Consider the following 18,307-nt stretch of genomic DNA (forward strand, 5'->3'; position numbering starts at 1 on the left):
ACACACAGCACAGTGACCTCGGTACAGCTGGGTCCCCTCAGCCTGCTCTTAAATGTCACTCTGTGACAGGATTTCCAGAACCTTCACAACCTTAACATCTACTAAGATGGTTCCAAGGGCTTTAAAATGTTTTTTAAATGATCCCCTGAGATTATCTAATGTGAAATTGAAAAATGAACCTGTAAGCTTAGGCTTTGCCCAAATACCTTTAACAGCCTGTTAAAAATGACAAGAATCTGTCAATTATATTCTAGCTGCCTCTGGGGGACTCTAGAAGACATGCTACATTCTGCTCTGGCCCTCTGCCTCTTGCTGATCACAGTGTCTTCCAACCTTGCCATTGCTATCAAAAAAGAAAAGAGACCTCCTCAGACACTATCAAGAGGTACTGTAATCTCACTGTAGTTTCTAACCTCCGTCATTTCAACTGTCCTCAGTATATTTGGTGTGTCCATCTATAGCTTGACTATAAGCAATGAATGCCTAGATATTTGTTACATATGACCTTAAAATAAGCTATTCAAAAGGGAATCATATATTTTTAGACAGTAAATAATAAAATGTCAAAGAAATAATGACACTTTTTGGGTTTGGGTTTTTGTTTTGTTTTTGAAACAAGGTCTCTCAATGTAGCCTTGACTGGCTTGGAATTTATTATATACACTAGGCAGGCCTCAAACTCATGGAGATGTGTCTGGCTCTGTCTCCCAACCTCCATGCTGGATTAATAAAAATGTTTTGATGTCTCTTTTTTAGATGTTGTATAGAGCTGGCCTGATGTGTGTAGCTTTGACTATCAGAATCTTCGAAAAAAAAAGGTTCTTTAACGCCGCAGTGTCCTGAAAGCAATTTAAGACTCTGCAAAGTTTCTCAAATTTCCAAACCCCTATTTAGGTCAAGAAAATAATTTGTTCTTTATTTTATACAAAAAAAAATCCATGCTTTCTCTCACTTCCTGATAATTTTGAATAACCTGTCGTTCTAAGGACTCCGATAAAGTGCTGCACTGGTTTTAGATTTGCCATCGAAATGGCTTCAGACAATCCTCTCTATATATTTTATACTTTTTATATTTTTTATACTTACTGTTTTACTTTGTCCTAAAGGGAAAAAAAAATCTTCATATCCAAAAGGATAACAAAGGAACAGTTCTCAGACTTGTCATTATGTTTCCAGGGAAATGGTAAATGCTGAGAATTATTTGCCCCAACATGATGAGCAGGATAACCAAATAATATTTGGCAACTCTTAGAAATAGTGCTTTGAGCAGTGAGCAGTACAGTGTACTACAGGGTATCTAAAATGCTGGAGCAGAATAGCTTCCAAGCCACTCGTTTTGTCCCATATGTAGACTACCAGCTATGTGTCCATAATTGTTTACCAAAGTGAATTAATTTAACTTTAGCTCGGCAATCACCGTCTATATGTCAGAAATGCAATGTATGCTGCAAAATAAATAAAGGGCAAAAATACTAACCTGGATATAATTTATCACATAGCTCTCCAAACAAACATAATGGTTACAAAATAAATAGCTTAGTCACTTTTAAACACCCAAGGCCAACTACTGGATGTTCTTCAAATCCTTCCAGAGTGGAGCTGGTGACATTGCTGTATCTGGTGTGAAAGACATCAGTGCCATTGAGATGTTGGTCTAAAACTCTGCGGCAAAGTTTTACTGTGTGTATTCATTTATGTGCTGAGGTTGGAAGACAACTTGCTGAACTTGCCGAACTCTGTTCTCTCCTCCCTCAATTTGGGTTCCAGGGACCAAATTCGAGTCATTGATTTTGGTAGGAGCCTTTACCTGCTGTTTTTCTGGGCCCTTTTATGGGAAACTTTATGAAAACAAATTAGAGTACATATGGCTCACTTTGAACAACTTGGTTCTGCTACTTCACTTATTAAGAAACTGCTTTAATAGGAAAAAAAGACCACTGATGTTGAGTCACCGTGTGGAGGGTTGGCTTAGCTTTGCTGACCCTATGGCTATCTATTTCTACATTAGAAATGGCCGGGAAAGTGAGGATGAAAAGCAGGAGCAAGTGAGAAAGTCAGAGTACAGTGTGCCCAGTGCAGGCCTGAAAAGCAAAGAACGGTTCCAGTTAAGGACAGAGACTTGTTGGAAGAAAACAGAAGATTAGTGAGGAAAAAGAAAAGGTGGTTAAATAATACTCACACAAATATTTTGTGAGCAAAGCATTTCCTAGCATCCTTTTGATGTAAGAACTGTAGCTGGGCATGGTGATGCTTGCCTAAATCACCCCCCCCCCCAGCTTTATGAATTCAAGTCCAACATGCTCTACAAAACTAAAGAACTGCCCAGAAGTCAATGCTAATGCCTAGCATACAACAGATATTCAATAAATGCACAGCTGATTAGTGAATAAGATCATTCACAGAAAAACATAAAACTTAGCCAAAGCTAGAGACAAAACAATAACCACAAATCCAGACCTGGAAGAGAATTTAAACTCTGTCTCATTTGCCCCATTGTGATCATGACCTAGACTGCATGCAAACAGTTAAGACATGGTATGATCCTCACAGAGTTATGGATACGTGGGGAGTTATATTGTTCTTTCTTTGTATTCTCAGAGATAAGTGCATTCAAACAGAAGAGACGATCCTTTAGTGCCTGTGGAACTAGGTTGGGCAGGAAAAAAGAAGCTGGAATGTTTCCATTGATAAAGCTCTAGTATTTGAGTGACATTTACAACAGATGAACGGAGCAAGAGAGATGGCCAGCAGTTAAGAGCACTTGCTGCTCTTCCAGGATAACCTGGGTTCGCATCTCAGTAGCCACATGGCTGTTTACATGTCTGTAACTCCAGTTCCAGAGAATCTAATGCTGATCTCCATAAGCACGAGGCATACATGTGGTAAACATACATACATGCCAGCAAAACACCCAAATGCAAAAAAAAACTAAAAAATAAGATAAATATAAAAATAAAATCTAAAATAAATACAAGCAAAGAACAACACGTAATCAAGGGGCTGTTGTCATATTTCTAGAGTAGGTTAATGTGAAATGTACTAAAGCAACATCAGATCACCTTTTAGCATCATTACAGAGAAGACTCCGGCTAAGGTGAGGAGGCACCAAGACACCAAAGATGTCTCCAGATGTTAAGATATTGATCAAGCACAAATACATCAATTATTTTGCCCTTATAATTTGCACAGCAGCTTTGTAGAACAATTTAACTAACAACTCCTCAGAAAGTTAGAATACGTTCCAGGTGTGGTGGCATTTGCCTTTAGTCCCCGCTTGTGAATTTGAGTCCACGCTGGCTCGGGGATAGCAAAAGCTACAGAGAGCATGTCTCAGTGGGGGAAAAATGTTGAAATACAGTTTTACCATCTATATTAGTGATTTCACTTCTCTCTATAGGCCCCAAACAAATAAAAATACATACTTGTTCACAGACTTCTTTTATGTTCATAGAGTCATCATTCATCAAACTCAAAATGTTAAAGCAACCCAAATTTCCATCAGGCAATAATATATAAAAAGTGGTTGTCATAGTTAGGGTTACTATTGATATGATGAGGGACCGATGAAACTTGGGAAATAAATGGTTTATTGGCTCGCACTTCCACAGTACTGTTCAACACTGAAGGAAGTCAGGACAGGAACTCAAACAGGATAGGAACTTGGAGGCAGGAACTGATGTGGAGGCCATGAAAGGGTGCTGTTTATTGGATTGCTTCTCATGGTTTGCTCGGTTTGCTTGTTTACAGAACCCAGGATGACCAGCCCAGGGGTGGCACCACCCACAATGAGATAGCCCCTCTCATCAAAAACTAATTAAGAAAGTACATTACAGCTGCACCTTATGGAGACATTTTCTCAGTTGAGGTTCCCTGGTCAACTCTGGCTTGTGTCAAGTTGACATAAAACCAGGAAGGATAATTGATCCCATGCCAATTTGACACTCCGATATATCACTCATAAGCTATAACCACTCCTTTCTTGTTCATCCCCAAGATCAATATCATAACATAAAATATTTTACAAACAGTGAAAGTCCCGTGGTCTTTACAAATTCAAACTCTTTAAAATTAAGTCTCTTTAAAAAACATCCAGTCTCCTTTAAAAACCTAAGAATCACTTTAAAAACTCAGTCTCTCAACTCTGGGCTCCTGTAAAATAAAATTAGAAAAAAACAAATTAAATATGTTCTTACTTCAAGAGGGAAGAACCAGCAACCTGAACAAAACAAAAACCAACTCCAAAGGTGTAAATAACTTGTCCAATTATCTCTGATGCACTCCCAAACTTGTGGGCTCCTCCAAATGGCTTGGGTTACTTCTCCAGCTCTGCCCTCTGCAACAGGTACACCTTGTTCTCTCTTGCTGGCTCCAGCTGGTTCCACTCCAGAGCCGCTGCTCTTCTTGATGTTACTTTCCGTAGCACTGGCATCTCCAAACTGCTGGTGTCTTCTGCTCCGAATGAGCTGCACTTTCATGCCTCAATTATTCTGCCTGGTCCTTTCCAATTTTTCAATCCTGGGCCTTCAACTGCCACTGAGGCTGCACCTTCACCAAAGGCCACATCTAGTCACTCACAGTGCCATGTCTCAGCTCTCCATGACCGTTTTATGCCTTCCAAACCACTGCCATTTGCGTGACTCTTACAGTACCAACTTTGACTGCCAGCACAAGGTACAGCTTTGGCCACATTCTGGGTGCTGACTCAGAAAACACTTCTGGTCAGTGTTGTTGATTTCACCTCAACAGTGCTGGACTCTTCTTAATCACTGCTAATTTCTCAACCTCAGTGGACCAGCATGGAATATCCCAGCAAAGCAAATCCTAAACACTGCAATATTCTACTTCCCGAAAGCTTCATCCTTTAATCTCAACCGTGCATTCACAACTACTGCTATTTCCTTTCTAAGCCAAATTATTCTCTCTGTAGTCACAGCTTTCTCTTTCCCTGTATTTCACTCTTTATATGTTTCCAGAATACTCTGTGTGTGTGCATGCCTGTGTGCATGTGTGTGTGTGTGTGTGTGTGTGTGTGTGTGTGTGTGTGTGGTTTTCAAACACGAAATTCTCCTCCTTAAACATATTTCAAGCAAATCCTGAAATTAGAATTTGGAACTCTGTTGCCCAAATGTGCACTGCATTGAAGCAGTCAGCATCCTTGGATGATCAAGATTCAAAGTGCACTTGGTAGCACAGTGCAAAGGGCCCTTGGCAGTACCTTTGAAGTATGCTAAGATAACTGTTGTTTCATGTACACGTTGCAGGCTAGAGCTTTTGTGTGACCAAAGATGTCTTCTCAGCCACCTCGCAGCAATTATCAGGTCCTGACTAGTGCTGGCCAGGTTCAAGGCTGGCCTTGAGCTTTGATGTGCACTCCCAAATTCTCTGACATACAATCTGATAGGGCACTACTTCTCCGAATCTAGATATAACTTACTATCTTTTACAGTCTGTGCCACTCAACAGCTTTGGGGCTATTATAGGTCTGTAAGGTGGCATCTACTCATCAATTAGAAAACTATAGTCCTGGAATAATACAAGAATTTCTCTCTCCTTCAGGATGGGGAGATGACATCACGTGGGTGCAAACTTATGAAGAAGGTCTCTTCCACGCTCACAAAAGGTAAAATCTCTCTCAGTGACTCTTCACATCCCATCTCTCACGCCTCATGGAAGAACCAGAAAGAGTTGCTTTAGCTCCTGAAAGAAAGCCACAGTTCTTGTGCTGTTGTGTCTGTGTGAGGTCACAGATGCTAACACTATGCTGGTTTAGCTACTCTTCTCCTTCCTGTAGCCAGACACCTGACAGGATGTAACGTAAGAAGGAAGGATCTATCTTCAGTCAGAACTTGGACATAGAATCCATCATTGTGAAGAATTCGTGGCAGAAGGTTCCACCACGCTGGCAGTCAGTAGAGAATGGGGCCAGGGTCAGGTATATCCTATGTGAACTTCCCACCAGCCCCCACTCTCCCCACCTTCTAAAGGTTTCACAATCTTGCAAAAACATACCATCACCTGGAAACAATTGTTCAAACAAACAAACCCATAGGAACATTTTCCATTTGAACCATAACAAGTGGTATTCTTTATTTGTAAAGGTTCTAAATCCTTCTGTTCAAATTTCTTTATTACACAGGCAAGCATTAAATATAAGTTGTATGAATACGGTGGTGCTCCTCACCAGGCACTGTGCAAGCTTAGTAGGAAAGCAATTTACAGGAACGGTCAGTCCTTCATCAGGTTTGATGGGTCAGACACCCTGGGAATCTTTATTTCATGCTTCGTGTTCTTAGTTGATCATCCCCTGTTATGTACCAGGCACTGATTGATAATCAAATGTAACATAATTTTTTTCTCTTTCGATGTTATTTTTAAAGAGAGAGAGAGAGAAAGAGAGAGAGAGAGAGAGAGAGAGAGAGAGAGAGAGAGAGAAAGAGAGAGAGATGTACAGATTTTTAAAGGCATTTTGGCATAACACTATATGAATATATTTTTGTCAGTACTTAGTTCTTTTAGAAATTTGATAGTATGCATCAAAATCTACTAGTTACCATAAGCATAAAGTACATGTAGAAAAGAACGTAACATGGAAACAGTCAGAGTTTTCTTGGTGCGTATAGATTAAACATAATGATTTTTGAATACCAGAAATTGCCACAAGGCTATATTCTTAGCTCTTGGATTATTAATGAATTAAGGTCCAGGTGTACCACACTCTGAGAGGGTGCTATACACTTATTGTTTTCCTCAGAAGGACTGAGACTTTCACTTTTTTGGTCTTTGTTTGTTTTTTTGTTTTTTTTTTTTTTTTTTTTTTTTTGAGCTTTATATAGTCTGTGAGTTGTTTCTGGGGTGTTCAAAGCTTCTGGGGTTAGTATCCAACTATCAATGACTGCATATTATGTCTGTTTTTCTGTGACTGGGTTACCTCACTCGGGATGATATTCTATAGATGCATCCATTTTCTTAGGAATTTCATAAAGTCATTGTTTCTAATAGCTGAGTAGTACTCCATTGTGTAAATGTACCACAATTTTTGTATCCATTCATCTACTGAAGGACATCTGGGTTCTTTCCAGCTTCTAGCTATTATAAATAAGGCTGCTATAAACATTGTGGTACATGTACCCTTACTGTATGTTGGAGCATCTCTGGGGTATATGCCAAGAAGTGGAATAACTGGGTCTTCAGGTAGGACTCTGTCCAATTTTCTGATGAACTGCCAGACTGATTTCCAGAGTAGTTGTTAACATCTGTGCCCCATTTTTAATTGGGTTGTTTAGTTTTTTGGAGGTTAATTTCTTGGGTTTTTTATATATTTTGGATATTAGCCTTCTATCAGATGTAGGGTTAGTAAAAAAAAATTTCCCTATCTGAAGGTTGCCAATTTGTTCTATTGATATTGTCTTTTGCCTTGCAGAAGCTTTTCAGTTTCATGAGGTCCCATTTATAATTGTTGATCTTAGAGCCTAAACCACTGGTGTTCTGCTCAGGAAATTTCCCCCTGTACCAATGAGTTCAAGGCTCTTTCCACTTTCTCTTCTATTAGATTCACTGTATCGGGTTTTATGTTAGGGTCCTTGATCCACTTAGACTTGAGCTTTGTGCACAGTGATAAATATGGATCTAGTTTCATTCTTCTACATGCAGACTGTCAGTTAGACCAACAGTACCATTTCTTGAAGATGCTTTCCTTATTCCACTGTTTGTTTTGGTTAATTTGTCAAAGATCGAGTTTCCATAGGTATGCAGATGTATTTCTAGGTCTTCAAGTTTATTCCATTGATCTTTCTGACTCTACAATACTATTCAGTCTGTATCACTATGGCTTTGAAGTATAGCTTGAGGTCAGGGATCCCAGAAGACTGTTTATTGTTGAGAATTTTTTGGTTAGTATAAATTTTTGTTTTTCTATATTAAGTTGAGAATTGCTCTTTCCATGCCTATGAAGAATTGTGTTGGAAATTTGATGAGGACTACAATTAATCTGTAGATTGCTTTTGGTAAGATGGCTACTTTCACTATATTTATCCTGCCAATCTAAGAGCGTGAGAGATCTTTTCATCTCCTGAGGTCTTTGATCTTTTTCTTTAGGGATGTGAAGTTCTTGCATACAGATCCTTCACTTGCTTGGAAGAGTTACACCAAAATATTTTATACTATTTGTTGCTATTGTGAAGGGTGTTGTTTCCCTAATGCTTTTCTCAGCCTGTTTATCATTTGCATAAAGGAAGGCTACTGATTTGTTTGAGGTAATTTTTTATCCTGCAACTTTGCTCAACTTTTCAGCTGTAGGAGTTGTCTGGTGGAATTGGGGGTTGCTTATGTGTACTGTCATATCATATGCAAATAGTGACACTTTGACTTCTTTCTTTAAAATTTGTATCCCCTTGGTCTCCTTTTGTTGTCTAATTGATCTAGCTAACAGTTTCTAGTTTTGTTGAGTATAGGCTTTTGTAGTAAGATATAATGTGAGGTTTTTGTTTTTTTTTTTTTCCTCAGTTTCTGTTGTTACGTCTCACTTTTCATTTCTAGTTTTGTTAATCTGAATACTGTCTCTGTGCCCTTTAGTTAGTTTGGCTAAGGGTTTATTTATCTTCTTGATATTCTCAAAGAACCAAATCCTGGTTTTGTTGACTCTTTGTATCATTCTGTTTGTTTCTAATACGTTGATTTCAGCCCTATGACTATTTCCTGCCATCAATTCCTCTTGGGTGTGTTTGCTTCTTTCTGTTCTAGAGCTTTTAAATGCGCTGTTAAGTCACTAGTATAGGATCTCTCTGATTTCTTTATGAAGTCACTTGGGGTATAAATTTTCTTATTGCTGCTTTAATTGTGTTCCATAAGTTTGGATACACTGAGTCGTCATTTTCACTGAATTCTATAAAGTCTTTGATTTCTTTATTTTTTTCATGACCAAGTTATCATTGAGCAGAGAGTTGTTCAGTTTCCATGAGTATGTTGGGGTTTGCGGTTTTGGGTTTTTTGTTTGTTTGTTTGTTTGTTTTGGTTGGTTGGTTGGTTTTGTTGTTATTGAATCCTTAGTCTGTGATGATCTGATGGAATGCATGAGATTATTTCAATATTTTTTTATCTGTTGAAGCTTGTTTTGTGTCCATTATATGGTCAGTTTTGGAGAAGGTTGCATGAGGTTCTGAGATGAAGGTTTTGTTTTAGGATGAAATGTTCTATAGATATTTGTTAAAGCCATTTGGTTCAAACCCTCTGTTAGTTCCACATGTCTCTGTTTAATGTCTGTTTCAATAACTTATCCATTGGTAACAGTGGGGTGTTGAAGTCTACCATTATTATTGTGTGAGGTTCAACGTATGTTTTGAGCTTTAGTGAAGTTCCTTTTATGAATGTGGGTGCCCTTGCACTTGGGGCATAGATGTTCAGAATTGAGACTTCCTCTTAGTTGATGAATATGAAGTGTCTTTGACAATCTTTTTTGATAAGATTTGGTTGAAAGTCCATTTTATTGAATATTAGGATGGGAACTCCAGCTTGTCTCTTGAGACCATTTGCTTGGAACACCTTTTGCTAGCCTTTTATTTTGAAGTAGTGTCTGTCTTTGTCGCTTAAGTGTGTTTCTTGTAGCAAAATGCTTGGTCCTGTTTACCTATCCAGTAAGTTAGTCTGTGCCTTCTTATTGAAGAATTGAGGCCACTGGTGTTGTGAAATATTAAAGACTAATCATTGTTAGTTCCTGTTAATTTTGTTGCTGTAGGTGGTATTGTGTGTGTGATTCTCTTCTTTTGAGTTTACTGTGAGATGATTAATTTCTTGCTTTTTCTAGAATATAGTTTCCCTTCTTGTATTAGAGTTTTCTTTCCACTATCCTCTGTAGGGCTGTATTAGTGGAAAGATATTATTTAAATTTGGTTTAGTCATGGAATATGTTGGTTTTACCATCTATGATGATTGAGAGGCTGTATTAGCATGGGCTGACATTTGAGTTCTCTTAAGGTCTGTATGACATCTATCCAGGGTCTTCTGACTTTTAGAGTCTCTGTTAAGAAGTCTGGTGTAATTCTGATAGGTACCTCTGCCTTTATATGTTACTTGGCCTTATTCCCTTGCAGCCTTTAATATTCTTTCTTAGTTTTGTGAATTTAGTGGTTTGATTTTCATGTGACAGAAGGATTTTCTTTTCTGGTCCAGTCTATTTGGGGTTCTGTTGATTTCATGTGCCTTTATGGGTCTCTCTTTCTTTAGGTTAGGGAAGTTTTCTTCTATAATTATGTTGAAGATGTTTCCTGGCCCTTTGAATTGGGAATCTTCACCCTCTTCTATTATTATTATTCTTGGGTTTGATCTTTTCAGAGTATCCTAAAGTTTATGGATATTTGGGGTTAGGAACTTTTTACACTTTGTATTTCCTTGATTGATGTGTCAGTATCTTTTATGGTATCTTCTATGCCTGATATTCTCACTTCCATCCCTTGTATTCTGTTGGGAATGCTTTCATTAGTAGCTCCTGATCTCTTTCCTAAGTTGTTCCTCTCCAGGGTTACCTCTCTTCGTGTTTTCTTTGTTTCTATCTCTATTTTTAAGTTTTGGATGGTTTTGTTCAATTCCTTCATCTGTTTGATTGTATTTTCCTGTATTTCTTTAATAGATTGATTTGTTTTCCCCTTAAGGCCTTCTACAGGTTTGCTGTGTTTTCCTGTATTTCTTTAATAGATTGATTTGTTTTCCCCTTAAGGCCTTCTACAGGTTTGCTGTGTTTTCCTGTATTTCTTTAAAGGAGTTATTTATACCCTCCTTAAAGGCCTCTATCATCTTGACAAGATAGGATTTAATGACAGAATCTTGCTTTTCAGGTGTGTTATGGTATCCATGGCTTGCTGTAGTGGGAAAAGAAGTTAGAATATCACTATTTGCAGATGATATGATAGTATACTTAAGTGACCACAAAAATTCTACCAGAGAACTGCTACAACTGATAAACAACTTCAGCAAAGTGGCTGGATATAAAATTAACACAAACAAATGCTTAGCCTTCTGCTACACAAAGGATAAACAAGCAGAGAACAAAATTAGGGAAATGACACTTTTTACAATAGTCCCAAATAATAGAAAATAACTTAGTTTGACTCTAGCCAAGCAACTGAATCTGTATGACAAGAAAGTCAAGTCTCTGAATAAATTGAAGAAGATCTCAGAAGATGGAAAGATCTCCCATGCTCATTAATTGGAAGAATCAATATAGTAAAAATGCCCATCTTGCCAAAAGCAATGTACAGACTCAATGCAATCTCCATCAAAATCCCAACTCAATTCTTCATTGAGTTAGAAAGAGCAATTTAAATATACATTTGGGGAAAAAATCCAGGATAGGGAAAACTATTCTTAACAATAAAAACCTCTTCTGGGGGCATTACCATCCCTGACTTCAAGCTGTTTTACAGAGAGATAATGAAAAAAAATAAGTGTATGGTATTGGTACAGAGACAGAAAAGTAGATCAGTGGAATAGAATTAAAAATCCAGAAATGAACCCACACATCTATGGTCACTTGATCTTTGACAAAGGAGCTACAGCAATCCAATGGAAAAAAGACAGCATTTTAAACAAATGGTGCTTGTCCAACTGGCAGTCAGCATGTAGAAGACTACAAAATGATTCATTCTTATTACCCTGAACAAAGCTCAAGTCCAAGTGGATCAAGGACTTCCACATAAAAACAGAGACATCCAAACTAGTAGAAAAAAAGTGGAGAAGAGCTTAGAACACATAGGCATGGGGAAAATTTTCCTGAACAGAACACCAATGGCTTATGGTCTAACATCAAGAATGGCCAAATGGGACCTCATGAAATTGCAAAGCTTCTGTAAGGCAGAGGACACTGTCAATAGGACAAAATGGCAACCAACAGAATGGGAAAAGATCTTTGCCAAATCTAAATCTGATAGAGGGCTAATGTCTAATATATACAAAGAACTCAAGAAGTTAGACTCTAGAGAATCAAATAACCCTATTACAAATGGGGTAAAGAGCTAAACAATGACTTCTCAACTGCAAAATATCAAATGGCTGAGAAGCACCTAAAGACATGTTCAACATCCTTAGTCATTAGGGAAATCCAAATCAAAACAACCCTGAGATTCCACCACACACCAGTCAGAATGGCTAAGTCCAAAAACTCAGGTTACAGCAGATGCTGGCAAGGATATGAAGAAAAAGTAACACTCGTCCATTGTTGGTGGAATTGCAAACTGGTACAACATCTCTGGAAATCAGTCTGGCTGTTCCTCAGATAATTGGACAAAGTACTATCTGAGGACCCAGCTATACCACTCCTGGGCATATACCCAAAAAGTGCTCAACATGTAACAAGGACTCATGCTCCATTATATTTATAGCAGCCTTATTTATGATAGCCAGAAGCTGGAAAGAACCCAGATGTCTTTTAACAGAGGAATGGATACATAAACTGTGGTGCATTTACACAATTGAGTACTACTCAGCTATTAAAAACAATGACTCATGAAATTCTTATGCAAATGATAGATCTAGAAAATACCATCTTGAGTTATATAACCCAATCTCACACACACACACACACACACACACACACACACAAACACACACACACACAACAACAAAAAAAAACCTCTCATGGTATGTACTGATAAGTAGATATTAGCCCTAAAGCTTGGAATACCCAAGATACAATTCACAGACCACGTGAAGCTCACAAAGAAGTATTATCACAATGCAGATGCTTCAGTTCCTCTTAGAAGGGGGAACAAAAATATTCTCAGGAGGAAATATGGAGATAAAGTTTGTAGCAGAGATCAAAGAAAAGGCCATCCAGAGACTGCCTCACCTGGGGATCCAGCCCATATACAGCTACAAAATCCAGACAATATAGTTAAGGACAAAAATGCATGCTGACAGGAGCCTGATATAGCTATACCTTGAGAGGTTCTGCCAGAGCCTGACAAATGTAGAGGAGGATGCTCACCAACCACTGAACTGAGAACTGGGTCCTTAATGGAGGAGTTAGAGAAATAATTGAAGGTATTAAAGGGGTTTGCAACCCCATAAGGACAACTATACCAACCAACCAGAGCTCCCAGGAACTAAACCACTATCAAAAGAGTACACATGGACAGACCCATGGCTTTAGCTACATATGTACCAGAAGATGGCCTTATTGGGCCCTTGATCCTGCCAAGGCTGGATGCCCCGGTGTAGGGGAATGTCAGGGTGGGGAGGTTGGCAAGGGTAGGTGGGTGGGTGGGTAAACACTCATAGAATCAAGGGAAGGGGTGATGGGATATGGGGTGTATGGAGGAGAAACCAGGAAAGAAGATAACATTTGAAATGTAAATAAAATATATCAATAAAAAAATAACAAGAAAAAGAGGTCTACTGGGAAGAAATGTTGGCCAGTCAGGAGAGCCCATATTCCTTACAACTTTGTCTCAAAATGTTCCTTAAAGTTTTGTCTTCACTGACCTCCATCAGAAGAACAGCCACCTAATAGAAAACTTCTTTGGCTTAGTTTACTAAGCTTGTGAGAGTATCATTAAACATCTTAGGCTCAGGATGTCTGGATCTAGTGTGTGCTGTCTGTGAAGGCCTCGCTGAATAGCTAGTCTTAGCATGCTACTTACAAGAAGTGTGTATAACATTTCATTCTTCATAGCTCAAGTCTCCAGTTTTGCCAATGTCTGATGTTGGTGAATGGCAGCTTTCTAATTTTCTCATAAATCCTAAATGTAATCTAAAAGAGTTTTACCCAAAATGCACTTATTTCTTGTTGGGTGTATTGGTGTTTTGTTGGTGTCATTTTGTTTTGTTTTTCAAGACAAGGCTTCTGTGTACAGTCCTGGTTGTCCTGGAACTCACTCTGTAGATCAGGCTAGCTTTGAACTCAGACATCTGCCTGCATCAACCTACTAAGTTCTGGGATTAAAGGTGTTCACTACTACCACCTGGCTCCAAAATGTTCTCTTAAAGTTTGAAAAGTAAATAAAGTTATCCATTCAAAGTTTGTATTTAACATTTACTAAGTTATATAGTATTTTTCAATGCTGGATATAGTATTTTTCAGTTATTCTGCAACCACTAAATTTATATAATTATATTTTGTAATTGGTTTTGAGAAGATTCATGCTGCCTGAGAATGCAGCCACCTAGTAGAGTGCTTGGCCAGCGTGTCCAAAGATTGCTTACCAGCATCGCCAAATTAATAAATAATAATAGGTAAAATTTTTTTGTTGAATAAGCATGTCTACAAAATTTATCTTTTGATATCTATGATTATTTTAGTATTAAAGCCATATTTTTAAAAGTTATCCAATATGTCTTTCTTAGTCAGTTTTGTGTTGTCAGTTATAATCAAATACATGAAGCAGGGAAATTTGTAAACCAAAAAGGTTTACTTGGCTCCGGAAGTTCAAGAGCATAGGAATCAATATTTGCCTGGCTCTCGTGGCAAATGGTTAAAATGATTGTGTACAAAGAGTATTAGAATTTCCCAGCCTCACAGCAAAGCATCTTTGTAGGAACAGATCCAGTCCCAGGAGACCAGATTGTCTCCCAGGAAACACAGTGACAATACTTGAGGACACAGTCATTATCTAACCACTTCCCCCTTAGAGTTTCCACCACCTTGTTATCCTACTAGGGACCTTGCTTCTACCACGAGAACTTTTGGGAAAAGGATAAAACCTAAACCATGAAAATATCCATATCATAATCATTTTCTCCACTCTGCAATTACTATTGTCATTTTACTTTTAGTCTAGAGTTGGGAAGTAACTTAGTATTACAACTTTTTCAGAGTCAAAATCAAAATGATCCTAAAAAGGCATTATAGGGAACTCTCACTTATGTGTAAATTTGGGTTGACACATGAACAAAATGATATGAAACTAATCAAATATGACTATTTTGTAAAAACTTAAATGATAAACCAAGAATAGTTTAAGTTGGCTTTCCTAAAATCATGTATCACTGTTTCATTAGAAATAAATGTTGGTTACATAAGTCCTGGAGATAATATTACTTTCTAGTTATCTATTCATGTTATAGTAGACCTAAAAGCTACCTATTACTTTGAGCTGTGCTTCCTGTACCTATGCCAACTATCTGATTCGGTCTGATATGCAGCCTGTGAGCTGACACGTTGTACATATGTTCTGTGGCCACATACCAGATGACACCACCTACTACAGCTTACATTGCAATGAAGTGTGAGCCTAAGATATCTAAATATTATCAATAGTACCAACACTTTAAATATAATTCCGTTTTAGAATTTGACCCAGCATTAATCAACTTCATTTTATGCTTTCTCTGTTCAGTAACAAACCACTGATGGTCATCCACCACCTAGAAGACTGTCAATACTCTCAAGGTAACGTTAGCTCCCAGGATCTTAGTGCATACACAAACATAAGACGGGCATTAGCTGGTGAGGATAATTTAAGAAAGATAAATAGGTAAGAAAGTTAAGAATAGCTTAACACCCAGAAAAAATACCATTTTAAAAATGTAATTCCTAGAGTAGCACAATCCTGCCAAGATGCTTAACGACCAAAAAAGAGCTACCAGGGGCACCCTTTGGTAACTGCAGCAGGAAGATTATGAGTCAGAGGTAAACCTGGGCTAAGTAGTGAGACACAATCCAGATAAAAGATTATAATGGTTGTTCAAATCTGTTGAAGGTGAAACTATGATATGTTCTTTGAAATGTGATATCCACTTCTTAAAAATAAAAATGAGTGGGGAAATTTGCTGACAGAAATTCTTCTAACCAATGAGCTAACTACACAATGTAAATTATAAAACTACTGTGTTCATTAATGTAATTGTCCATTGGCATCTCCATAAGCAGAGTCTAGCTCATTGCTTCACAATGATAGACTAAGTAGAGAAAGGACAACAAGCCATGTAAAAACCCATGCCATTGACACAAATTACAGAACGCATACTAACTTTGATATTACATCGACAATGTCTTGGCTTTTTAGGCAAACTGACGTTTTATTCTCACTCACAGCACTAAAGAAAGAATTTGCCAAAAATGAAGAAATACAAGAAATGGCACAAAATGACTTCATCATGCTGAATCTCATGGTATATAAACCCAACAATAATGTCATAACTTCATGGAAATGTTGAATTCTTTATTTTTTTTTAAGCATGTAGGGTCAAGTATTAGTTACTACAGGATTTTTAAAAGACTTGAATGTATAATTTCCTGTAAATTTAGCTTCCATAAAGAATGCTACACAATCCGATGACATTTATTTCATCTTCTGCTAGCATGAGACCACAGACAAGAACTTGTCACCTGATGGGCAGTACGTGCCAAGGATCATGTTTGTTGGTATGTGTACAGCTCCACATCCGGTTTGCTAAATTGAGAGGCACCTTAGCAAGCTTGCTTTCATTTGCTTTAAGATTCAAACTTAAGCACTGTTTTTTAAAGGATTCATTTCCATCCAGTCAATAACATTATGTTCTTGTTAGATCTATGCCAAAATACACAATGTTGCTAACAAATTTTAAATATTTAAAATCTTAAATCAATACCCCAAAATAGAGCCGTGCCTCTCTAAAAGTAAACAAGGCTAATCCAGCATGAATTTAAATGATGAAAACTGACTTTGCTTATAAATTCCCTGACCTTGGTTTTAGAGTAGGGGGAAGAGCATGTTAAGTAATGTTTGGGTGACTTTGTTTTGTGTTGTTTTTGACAGACCCTTCTTTGACGGTTAGGGCTGATATCACTGGAAGATATTCTAACAGATTATATACATATGAACCCCGGGACTTACCCATGTGTGAGTAAATTACATCATAAATTATATTGGTCATTGGCAAGAACTGACCCTGACACACACTAAAAAGACACAAACATTAGGAGAGATAACACTTCATCCTAGTGTCAAAGACCCAGTATGATTTTTCTCAGATGACAGTAAGGATGATTTTGTCTTTCTCAAATGCCTATAAATAATGAGGTACAAAATTTACTTAAGAGTAACTATTTTTAATAACTGTCACCATCAGTCATATTTAATAAGATGGTATTGATCTCAGACACAGCAATACTGGATTAATTCAATAGCTAATTAAAAAGAGAACACTCTCGAAATGCTCCTTTAATAAAGCTGCTTATGGCATGAGCCAACTCTAGTTAATCATCCATAAATTTACTAATACTCATTTAGCTTGTTAATTTAGTATGCTCATGAGCCAACTAATATGAAATCTTAATTAATTCAATTTTATTTATTATCATTTAAGTTCTAACATTTACTACTTTTGTTTACTAAGAGCATAACACGTGTTTACTCTTATTTCAGTGATAGACAACATGAAGAAAGCATTAAGGCTTATCCAGTCAGAGTTGTAAGGAATGATGGAAAGATGCTTCCGCTCTAAATGGTCAATCGTGTGACACAAGCATCTGGCTCACTAACAAACACCAAATGTGCAACCGCATGGATTTCATAGCACCACTCTTGAACTTTGTGAAATGTCTGTGATAGTGTATGAATGTAAAATTATATTTTAATAAATGTTAAACTGCATGGTGATATTCTAGTTTGACGTCTACCTCTATCTGTAGCAAAGACAGTTTGCCATGAGCTCAGGGTTGCTATGGTTTGTATATGCAATATCTCCCCTGCTTCGGGTCTTGATGGCTTGGCTCTCAGTAAAGAAGTTCTGGAAACTTGAGAAGGTGCGATCTAACTGAGGTCATAGGTCCCGGTGAGTAGCTCATTAAGAATATATCGTCCCTGACTCCTTTTTGTCTTGCTTTCTATTTCCTATTGGCCAAAAGGAGAAACCTGTGAGACACACACACACACACACGCTCGCACTCCCCACTATAAATTTTCTACCAAAGTTTCTGGTACAGACTGACTATGGACCAGACCCTCTGAGTCTTCCTCCCTTGTGTTGCCATGCCAGATGCTTTGGTTACTGCACAAAGTACTAATACATTTTTAGTGGAGGAAGAAGGGCTCAGTAAGAAGTCTGTGGTTTTGCCTACATCCCCAGTTCTCATTCTCGTTGTCCACTCATCTAACTGTACACCTGTGCTCCGCAGCACATCAAATATGTTGTGGTAAATGATGACTTACTTGTTACATATTTAAACCTTTAGCATAATATTGCAAAGTTAATTAATTACTTATTTTCCCCTGTAGATTAAGATAGGCATCTGAAAGCTAATTCAACTAAACTTAGAATAAAATTTAAAATTCAAACTACATGTTTTTCTTAATCATTAGTAAATACTTTAAATTTTTAATGTCTCAAGAAAAGTGAA

The 18,307-nt window shown here is 37.6% G+C and overlaps 1 protein-coding gene across 1 annotated transcript; it reads left to right on the plus strand.

Annotated features, from left to right (window-relative positions):
• Positions 1-279: 279 nt before the first annotated feature.
• Positions 280-17,383, plus strand: AGR3 (anterior gradient 3, protein disulphide isomerase family member; the record flags this gene model as incomplete). Its single annotated transcript, XM_080915997.1, has 7 exons — positions 280-385; positions 5,557-5,620; positions 15,324-15,376; positions 16,022-16,098; positions 16,288-16,351; positions 16,725-16,808; positions 17,334-17,383. The coding sequence occupies 7 exons, from the start codon at positions 280-282 to the stop codon at positions 17,381-17,383; spliced, it is 498 nt and encodes a 165-aa protein (XP_080772123.1).
• Between the last annotated feature and the right edge of the window lie 924 nt (positions 17,384-18,307).

Source organism: Micromys minutus, assembly GCF_963924665.1.
Source record: "Micromys minutus genome assembly, chromosome: 1".
NCBI lineage: Eukaryota > Metazoa > Chordata > Mammalia > Rodentia > Muridae > Micromys > Micromys minutus.